The following is a 10,371-nucleotide window of genomic DNA, read 5'->3' on the forward strand; positions in this document are numbered from 1 at the left end:
CTCCTTCTTCCTCCAGACATCGATGAATGTGCGGTGTACGGCACCTGCCCTCAGGCCTGTAAAAACACCAAGGGGGGCTACGAGTGTGAGTGTGCGCCCGGCTACCGCAAAGTGGGAAACGGCAACATGTGTGAGGCTGAAGGTGAGAGCGCTTGTTCGATAAGCACTTGGTTGACTAAATGTAACATACATAACTGTGACTCTGACTTCTGAAACTGGGTTGAAAATACTCTGAACTGACTTAACACTCACTCAAGTGCAAATTTGGCTTCAGTCGAATAAAATAAAAACATAAAAAGACGGAGCTTGGGTGACATTTAAGCGGGACAGATGCTTGCTGTCACAGGGGCCTGAGCCAGGTGTTGCCACATGCACGTCACTTATAATTTCACACTCAAACTGGTGTCACTCTTGCAGTAAAATGTCCTGAAGAGAGACACAGATACCCCACTTTACTGATGCTGTGTATCATTCAGTTGGGAGCATCAGCTAAATGCCAAAAAAAAAGGTCAGTGTGAATGTTTTCCTCTCCCCCAGGGCCGACTCCCCTGCTGCTTCTGCCGGAGAACGTTCGTATCAGGAGGTTCAACCTGCAGACGGAGGCGTATCACGACTTCCTGCGAGAGGAGGAGCGCATCATGGCTCTAGACTACGACTGGGACCACAACAACACCGGACTCAGTAGGACACGAGCAGACATGACGAAATGCCATCCACACATGCTCACAGACAGCCACAGACACACAAACACAGCTGACACCTGCAAGAGAGACGGCTGTTTTCTCAAGTGTGACAGACTATGACCAAATTTAAGCAGAGAAACTTAACATAATGTCCACATGCTTTGCCAGGTATGGTGTACTTCACCGTGGCTGGTAAGGACTCTGCGCCAGGTGCCATTAAAAGAGCGTACATACCCTCAGTAGACGACGGCAGCAACAACATCGGTGCTGCTGTTGACCTCGGCATCAAGTACATCACCAGTCCAGATGGCATTGCTGTGGACTGGGTGGGCAGGTGAGCTGGTAGTAATGCATACCTGCTTGGTTCATGACATTATGGCGTCTGTGTATGCGTGTTTGCAACAGTGGGGCAACATTATCATGGTTGTCGTAGACAATTTGAATGAAAAAATTTGATTGATGGCACAAATATAATACACATTATGACTTTCTTTAAAGGATAATTAGGTAATGTGAGTCCTTGGCTGGCAAAATGGTAAATTTACAGCCTGGAGATACTATGTGCTATTGAATTATACTCTTACAGAACAATACTAACCTAATTTAAGGTTACAACCTCCTGATTAGTAGTTCAAATTACCCATGATCAGCACTTTTTTTTTTTTTTTTTTTTATATGCGTGCTATATCTCACCGGAAGTTTAACATTTGTTTGTTGTTTTGTTATTTTTAATTCAGAAAAGCATATTAGTAAGTCAAATCTATCTTGAATGTAGGTGGTCTACTCTAAATTCTGCTGTAAATAATCCTAGGTGTTAAAGTTAAACAATAATTAAAGCAGCATTGATTGATTGATTACCGTACTCACTTACTCAAGTCTGTGGAGGATGTTTTTCATACAAAATGAAAATGAATGGCAGCAAGTGGAAGATGAAATCTAAATGACATCTAAAACAAAAGAAGACAATGTGACAGTTGCCAACATGAATTATGTAAATGACAGACACAGCCTTACAATTACAGCACAGTCTTAGTGTGGTCTTTTAAGTGATTATTGCATATTATGTGAGAGTCTGTCTCTCCTCTGCCTGCAGGAACCTGTACTGGGCAGACTCCAGGGTGAAGAGGCTGGAGGTGGCCATGTTGGATGGACGCTACAGGAAGCACCTGGTCAAGACTGAGCTGGGACACCCCTCGGCCGTGGCCATCAACCCACGACTGGGGTGAGACAGACACTCTTTGAAATTCTCTGAGGCAGTTTGTTTAGTTTTAGTATAAGTGTTAGATTTGCATAAGTACGTTATTGTATTTTGAAAAAAATTCATTCCCAGTCAAAGAATTTGCTCTCAGTAGGGTAGATTCCAGCAATGACATGAAATGAATAACATGAAAATTCACTTTGTTTTATGGTGCATTTATAACCATGCACTTCAGTGTCTGTGTTCCATGAATTTAGTCCATACATGTGTCATTGTTGCTACAGATTAAGCAGTTGTTTTTACCTATCTGCATGACCTCCTGTGTTTCCCCAGGATGTTGTACTGGGCGGACCGAGGGACGGAGGCCAAGATCGAGTGTTCCTGGCTGGACGGCCAGCAGAGGAAAGTCCTGGTGGCAGAGGGTCTGGGTTGGCCCACCGGCTTATCAGTCGACTTCACCAACGGCGATCGGCTTTATTGGTCTGACTCCAAAGAAAGCCGCATAGAGTCTGTTTTACCCTCTGGAGAGGACCGGAGAACTGCCGTCTACATCGGTGAGTGGGAGTAGGAAGGACACAGTCATAAAAACTGCCTGAAAAGAGTTGCTGAATGAAAGACTTTGAATAGAATCCCATTTGATGAATAGCTGTTGTGTTATGTAATAGAAAAAATATGCTCAAACATAAATAAAGATAATGTGGCCAGCAGAGATTGAACAGCAGCACAAACACTGAAACAATGAAAGTACAAGAATAAATTTATCAGTAAAAATATCTGATCAGATATTATATTTTTAGAGACACAGGGATATTTCTTTCACTGTTGGATTTTAATGGAATTTAGGCTGATTTTGCTTTTGCTCGTAAAGCTGCTTTAAGCAATATTACATGCACATTTAACAGTAAAATGACCCAGTGCAGGGTCACCATTGTGGGTCCTCTTTCTACCAAACAATTTACACCCAACCTGTTGTTATTGCTTGGGTTGAGCTTTCTAAATTTCTGTTTCGGCCCCACAATAAGCCCCCTCTGCCTTCCTCTGCACCCCTTCATCACTTCACAACTTGATTCAACGCATCTCAGAAACTGCACATTCTGCAGATAAACACATCCAAGTTTCAGATGCTTGTGTTCAAAGCAGCTTACCTTGTAGCTGAAATTTAGGCAGTTTCCACATATTTTCAAATTAGAGGTGCTCTCGCCTCCCTCTAGTGGTCAGAAATTGTTTAGTGCAGCTATAATGTAAATTTAACAGCAAATTCATCAACTATTTAAAATGTAAATATCTATTTGTGTTATATTGTTCACTTAATTGCACTTGTTAACCCTGTGTATTGTTTCACCTTGCGCAGATGTGCGAAACCCCTTCAGCGTGAGTGTGTTTGAGGATCATGTTTACTGGAGCACCCAGGACAAAGGTGAGGTGTTCCGGCAGGACAAGTTCGGCAGAGGGACCATGACCAAGCTGATGACTGCTGGGCCCTGGCTCACCCAGATCTCCGTCTACCAGCAGCAGAGATACAACTCCATAAGCAGTTAGTTACACACTACTCACACATACACACACACTGTAACACATACAAATAACAGTACAAGTGCACTATAATCTGCAAAGTTGTCATATAAGTTAATGTCTGTTTTGCTACTAGCCAGTTCAAAACTTTACCTGTTTGCTGCCCAGGTGAGCCAGTGTCATTTCTCTCCCAAGAAAAATACTGTGGTGCATTTTTATGTTTCTGGCAGCTGCAGGAGCCATTTGTTTGGAATCAGATTTTACAAGAGGAATTTGATTGTCAGCAAAAGAAACATGCCAAACGTGCATTGCAGAATTCGCCTGAGAATTTTTCTCTTGAGATGAAGAATTTCAACTCACGCAAAAAAAATTCACATCACCTGGCGCAAGTTCCTGTCAGTTCGTGTTTTATTTGTATGTAACGAAAAACTCACTTTGTGTTTCGTCTGAACACACAGTTAGAGGGCAACAAGAACACAGCATCGATCACCAAACAACAAAGATGTCACCAAATAGAAAAAAATACAGAGCTCATTGATTACCCCTTTAAATTATCAGCTGAATATACAGTAGAAACAGTAAATGTATGGTGAGTCGTGCACGTCAACATGTAATTATAGACTCTAAAACATGGCTCCCTCTCTCTCCAGTGAAGAATCCATGTAAGGGCACCTGCAGCCACCTGTGCTTGCTCCGACCTAAAGGCTACACCTGTGCCTGCCCCGAGGGCACCAGCTTCCTCCCGGGCAGTAGCACCAAATGTGACGCCGGTAAGACAATGACAATTTTCTTCCATATACACTCGAGGATAAAAAAATGATTGTATCATGAATTGAAGGAGCATTAAGCAATCAGTGACCTTTATAGAGTCATAAGTAATCTAATCAGAGCAGATATCCCACAAGGCTTTGGGAGGGGAAGAATGGGTTGGATGCATGCATGATTTTAGAAGCCAAAAACTCCAGCCTTTGTTGATGTAATTTTTGAGTCATTGTTGTTAATTTACAACCTTAACCTCCAATAGATATGCTACTGTCACTTTTGCGGCAGGCCATTTATTACACAGAATGCCATACACTGTATGCTATATCTCCACCTCTATTATTTCTTGGTTCATCTAATGTTTTCCAGGGTTTGAGCCACAACCCACCATGCCCCCACCATGCCAGTGTCAAAATGGAGGCACCTGCTACTTTGATGACAACAAGGCACTTTGCAAGTGAGCATTTTTCTGAAATGTTTTAAATGTAGAATTTAAAACTGATGAATACATAAATACATTTCTCAACAAACACATGAAGAAATGCTGGAAATAAGTACACAAGTCTTGAGTCTTGTCTTGAACTGTTTCCCAGGTGCCCTCCAGAGTGGAGTGGAGACTACTGTCAGACAAATGTATACAACGTGGTTGCATCATCAGGTTTAGTTGTTGATTTTGTAATATAATAGCCAAATTCTGTGTTTTCATAACTTTTCTTAGTAGTAAGACCCTCTTTCCCTCTCAGTCGGGATAGCCATCGGGGTGACGGTTGTGATCGTGATTCTACTGGCTGCTCTGGTCTACGCTGCCAAGAGGAAATCCAACCCGCTGCAGGCGCTCAAAAGCAGCTTGCCCAGTTTGCCATCCTTGCCTTCCATGCCCAACGTGACAGTCTTCAGGTGAGTCAGAGGACGAAGAGAGATACCAAAGATGGGTGCTGCTGTCAAAATATGTCTCCTCACTAAAGATGTTACATCCCCAAGATGGTCTAGGGGTACAGGGGAGTAACATAAAGCCAGATGAATAACCTAAGGAGACATAAGGACAGTTTCAATAGTTTTATTGCCAGATTCTGGAGCATAAATATCAGGGAGAGCACAGGCCAACATAATAAACAAAACAGTCCCTATCTGGGAAACAAAAATGACTCTTGCTCTAATGAAAAGAAGAAGTTATAAACCTAGAGCTTCCTATCGTTCACAAAAACAGGAGAGAAAGGACTGAAAACAAAATGGCAAAATGGAACAAATCTTAATAAATCAAAGTCTCACAAAACAGAGCAGCAGGCAACAGCAAATGGCAGAGAGAGAATGAGTGCAGCTCCTCAGCTTTTATACCCCTCCAGCTGCAGCTGATGAGGCAATTGGGGTGCCCTGATTGGCTGGCAATACCCTGGCAACGCCCACTACACAGGGAGGAGCGGGAGAGAGTCCAGGGCTGAGGCCTACAGAGCAGCAGCACACAAATGAATAAACATTCACATTGGGATGTAACATAAGATATGGAGTGATTCATTCCATTATAAGATATCAACCATCTTAGAAATATGACTCTATTCCTTCAAAATGAAAACCAAACTAAAACAAATTAAAGCTCTAATGTATTCTAAGAAACTTTAGTCCTTGGTTCACAAATGCTACTGTAATATCTTCTCAAACTGGATGCTTTGTATTCAAGAAATCTGGAGCAACTTCAGATAATGACTTTTCTGAAATAGAAATTTTGTAAAGACTCTTAATTTGCTTAAATAAGGGGTGAACATTGTCTTTCTCCAAGGAGATTTAACCATTTCACCCACCGCTTCATCTCAGGACAGGTGGTCTTATGTATCATGTTCCAGCTGCGTCATAAATCTGTTTTTCCAGGTTTTTCAGAACATCTTCGTCTCCAAATACCTCTGAACCAGTGGGAGCTGAAAGGCAGAGCTCGGATGCGGTCAGTGGCATTGCACAGCCATGCATTACAAGAGATAATGTTTCACAGCCAATCAATCAACTGCCAGCCATTCACTTTTATCATAAATGCAATTTTTCACTACTTCTCACTCCTGTGCATCATATAAACAAACTTTTGACAAATGCCATTATTTCCTAATATCTAACATCTAACCGTACGGTCTGGTGCCAGGTGCCCTGCATGTCTGTGTCCATGGTGGAGCATGAAGACAAGAGTTTTGAGAACCCAGCATACGAGGCAGAAGAAAAACCTGCTGCCATCAGCACACCGACCGCCATCTTTGCTCCTAATGGAACAAACAAGGTCAATAAACTGCAATCATTGCTCTTCAGTAGACCGCATCGATTCAGCACACACCTCCTCTTGCTTGCAGCCTGCGGCATATATGACATGTCACACGGATAAAATTTTGAGGCAATGCCAGCGGACAATATTGCCAGCAACCTAGAACCAAGAGTACTTTTCCTTAGCACATTTACTTCTTGTTCCTTGTTGACGAGACATAAGGAAAAAAATGCCTTCTGTCTGGTTCCCTGCAGAACATCAGTAACCCCCTGTATGTGGAGGAGGTCCAAGTTGTAGACGAGCCCAGCAGAAGTGTAACGACACCTGCTAGTGCCATCGATGCCAAGGTCGGTTTCACAATTATCAAGAGTTCACCTGCAGCGAGCAGCCTGCCAAAATATTTCACACTCAACAGTTGAAGAATTTCATTGCAAGATGCTACATCCATTTCAGAGAAAAGCAGGAGATAATGTTGACTCTTGTCTCTCAGTTTAGTTAAAAAAATATTTAAACAAAGAAACTTAAGGCACTGCATAGTAAACTTAATTATCTACAATCATCTTCTAAAAGTATGAGTTGTTTTTTTTTTATTTCAGTTATTTTTTAGTATCAAGTTATTATGTATTGACCATCAACTGGTTTGATCCTCTTTTAAGCCTTTGTTTTTTTCATTGTAGGAGGCCTTTGAGAACCTGGCATATGGCTCAGAGTCAAATGATGTTGTCACCGTCCCTGAACACCCAGCTGCTCCGAGCGCACAGGTAGCCATGGAGACAGTATCAAATGTTACCTGATGTTAATTTCTCAAAATAAGTGCGTCCTCTGGAGGATTTGTGAGCAAATGGTTCAAACTGTCTGCTCGTGTCAGCAGTCTCCAGTGAGCAATGAGTTCATGCCAACAGTCAGTTTGTGTATGCGGTGTGTAGGTTAACTAAAATCACTTCCACTGCTCACCATCATGTGGTGGTTTTGCCATGAAACAGGACGTGAAAACTTTTTGTGCCTATGTGCGTGTGACTGCGTGTGAGCTTTTTATGTGTGCAATTTCTCCACAAAACTCCATAAAAACACTTTTGGAAGCATCTCATTCAGTCTTTTCCCCCAGCAGTTTGAACCCATTGGGGATGACAGCCTTGTTGACACATTCGCAAATCCCACATACACGGTGAGTACTGAGCAATGACAAGCCAGGAGTAAATATGCCATGGAAAAAAGGATAAATACTCTGCAACAGATAGCTCGCCAGAGTGTGACTGGATGAATTTCAGTGTTACTCACAGAACTGTAAAATTTGATACAGCACACAGATCATAAAACTTACATAATTCATTGCATCATGAGACGAGTCTTTATCCTCTTGAGCTCTGTTGGTCGCTGGGTTCAAAATTGACAATACGCAGCAGAGCTTTGTTCAAACACACAGTTCTAGTCAGGTTTTCCAAAGACACCGAATATGTGTTGCTAAGTTACAGGAAATCATATTGGAAATGATGCACAAGACACGTGGATATTTTCTATTTGATGTAATAGTGCAGCCACAAAACGATGCCATCTTAGGTTTAAATATTTCACTTAATATAAATGCAATGTTGCTTTAGTAAAGCACTGCAACCAACAGATACAGAATATGCATGTCACAATGTTGTACAATATGGGGAATTTTTTTTTTTTTTTTTTTTTTTTCTAACTTTAATCCTAAGGAGGCGATATTTAAGGGAAAAACTGAATGGCTAAGTTATGTTGCTATCATGTGAAAACTCATGTGAAAAGGTTATGTGACACAAGCCTTTTTTCCACAAAGATTTGACATTTTGAGGATGTAAGATGGTTTTATTGTGTGTGTATAAACTCTATGTATTCACCTCTGACACACAGCTTGGTAACAATACATGCCATTTCTGCCTTTGTGATTCCTTGCAGTGAACTCCCAACAGGGTCATTCCCATCCAGCCGCTCCAGAGATGACATCTGATCTGACTCCCACATCAGGGCTAAGTGCAGACCAGCGACTCCAGGAGTAAAACTCGACAAAGCCTTATTCCTATCTAGCCGTGTTAACTGTGCGCAGTAAGCAGAGCGTTAGATTAGCACCGTTACGGCTGCTTGTGCCACTCCAGCTGGGCACTGATGTAAAATGTCTACACTCACAATGTTGCAAACGATCATCTGCCAGCTTGAGTTTCTTTGTTAACTATTTTAACTTTTTCTCCGTGCATTGCAAACATAATGACTCACTGTGAAATCTATTTTTGTGCCACTTCGGTTGACTTTTGTACAAAAATCTTGTGGTTGAATATGCAGCACGAATGGAGCATCATTACATTTGAATGAAGATACATTCAACTTAGAATTGCATAGAAATGACAGAGCAGCAAATGAGCATAAGTATAGAAAAATTATAGTTTTTCAAAAAATAAACAGCTTCATAAGGTTGTATAACACCAAAACCACAATTTCTATGCCACACATCCATTTTTTTAAGGAAATCACTTCACATCAGTTTAGTATAGCCATAACATTAACAGACATAATTGCACTGATCAAAACACTTAAATGGCTCTGTTATGGTTTGTTATGTTGCTTTAAGTCTTTAAGTGCGTTGTGCTTATCGGAGTCACACTGTTGAAGAGCCTTCAGTTTTTGTAATTCTGTGCATTATCTGCTCAATAAAAAGTGTAATTATTTGACTGCAAATGATTGGGGATGTGCTTTACAGTTAATTGCATTCCAGATATCCATGCCAGAGCTGCCAGCACCACCAGCTTTCTTAATACTAGATTAAGCCGCTGATATTGAACGTTTTTTTTTTTTTTTTTTTTTTTTTGATTAACCAAAAAGCAGTTCTCTCTTTTCTCTCATCACATTTGTTCTTCCTCTCTTTGTCTATCTTCATCCCTCTTTCTCACACACTCTCTCCCCACCCTTTGCCTTGACGCACAGCCCTCCTACTCCTTAGTTTGTGTGATGGTGCACAAATCAAAGAGAGATCTGACATTACGGAGAGACTCCAGCTCCCACTAGATACTAAACACTAGAATAGCTGCCATCCTCACATCAGATTAACTGTCTAATGCCGGGTGACCCACTGAACTGAGCTGAAACGCTTTGTCATCACCCATTCAATCACACAGACAGCCACACTTCTCCACTGTGATCACAGACCAAAAAGCGACGACTGCTGTCATCCTCTCCTCTCCTCTCATCCCTCCCCTCTCACCATTATAAATGTCTCAGCAAATCAAGGTCTCCTCCCCAGGAGTGTACAGCAACTGGGGCGCAGGGAATACGGCAAGAAAGACAAAGAGTGGACAGGGAGAGAGGAGGAGAGGAGAGGAAACACAATGGTGGGGGTCCTGGGACCAGCCTGTTTATGTGGCTCATGGTGATTCATAGACTAGGTTTTTTTGGTTTCTTTGGTCTCCCACAAGGCATTTCTGCTTATTAGCTGAGGCATGTACCACTCACTGGGAGAGAGAGAGGCGCTCAGCATCGAGGGACAAATTGGAAAGGGGCGTGTTTACAATGCTGCCTTCAGGGGCTATTAGAAATGCAACGTTCATGAAACACTTAATTGAATACAAATTTCACATATGCCCCTGGACACATTTCAAGCTGAGAAATAGTTCTTGCTTTAAGTCGTTAAAATTATGCTGAACAAAGTGCTAATTATGGAAATGTTTATGGTTTCATATTGCATTAGAGTTGGGTGATATCGCAATGTTATTAATATTGTGATGTGGTAAGTACTGTCTTGTCTTTATTTTAAAGGCTCCATTACAGTAAAGGGATGTATTTTTTTTACTTATTACAAAAGAATGCAACTTTTCTATTCTATTCTTGCATCTACCTGCTTGGTTCATCATAACCACATTACCGATGATGTTTGTGTCAAAGATCTCCTGTGTATAAATATCTCAGGAAAACAATCACAACATCATCACAATATCAATATGGATGTATCCGGTCAAATATATTGT

The 10,371-nt window shown here is 41.5% G+C and overlaps 1 protein-coding gene and 1 long non-coding RNA gene across 2 annotated transcripts in view; one reads left to right on the plus strand and one right to left on the minus strand.

Moving 5' to 3' along the window:
- The window catches only part of lrp2b (low density lipoprotein receptor-related protein 2b), a 50,549-nt gene extending 41,461 nt beyond the window's left edge, over positions 1 to 9,088 (plus strand). Inside the window, exons 66-81 of the mRNA XM_030078647.1 lie at positions 17 to 142; positions 538 to 681; positions 852 to 1,017; positions 1,777 to 1,905; positions 2,215 to 2,435; positions 3,233 to 3,415; positions 4,044 to 4,163; positions 4,525 to 4,612; positions 4,749 to 4,813; positions 4,899 to 5,052; positions 6,019 to 6,088; positions 6,281 to 6,412; positions 6,649 to 6,741; positions 7,072 to 7,155; positions 7,503 to 7,559; positions 8,315 to 9,088. Of these exons, the coding sequence (XP_029934507.1) occupies positions 17 to 142; positions 538 to 681; positions 852 to 1,017; positions 1,777 to 1,905; positions 2,215 to 2,435; positions 3,233 to 3,415; positions 4,044 to 4,163; positions 4,525 to 4,612; positions 4,749 to 4,813; positions 4,899 to 5,052; positions 6,019 to 6,088; positions 6,281 to 6,412; positions 6,649 to 6,741; positions 7,072 to 7,155; positions 7,503 to 7,559; positions 8,315 to 8,317 (1,835 nt within the window). The 3' untranslated portion in view covers positions 8,318 to 9,088. The remainder of the gene's footprint in view (positions 1 to 16; positions 143 to 537; positions 682 to 851; positions 1,018 to 1,776; positions 1,906 to 2,214; positions 2,436 to 3,232; positions 3,416 to 4,043; positions 4,164 to 4,524; positions 4,613 to 4,748; positions 4,814 to 4,898; positions 5,053 to 6,018; positions 6,089 to 6,280; positions 6,413 to 6,648; positions 6,742 to 7,071; positions 7,156 to 7,502; positions 7,560 to 8,314) is intronic.
- On the minus strand, positions 4,618 to 5,458 carry LOC115378395 (uncharacterized). Its single transcript, XR_003930117.1, has 2 exons — positions 5,425 to 5,458; positions 4,618 to 5,181 (listed from the first exon to the last, which is right to left on the minus strand). It is a non-coding gene; the product is annotated as an uncharacterized LOC115378395 (long non-coding RNA).
- Positions 9,089 to 10,371: the final 1,283 nt, after the last annotated feature.

Source organism: Myripristis murdjan, chromosome 19 (genome assembly GCF_902150065.1).
Source record: "Myripristis murdjan chromosome 19, fMyrMur1.1, whole genome shotgun sequence".
In the NCBI taxonomy this organism is placed as follows: Eukaryota; Metazoa; Chordata; class Actinopteri; order Holocentriformes; family Holocentridae; genus Myripristis; species Myripristis murdjan.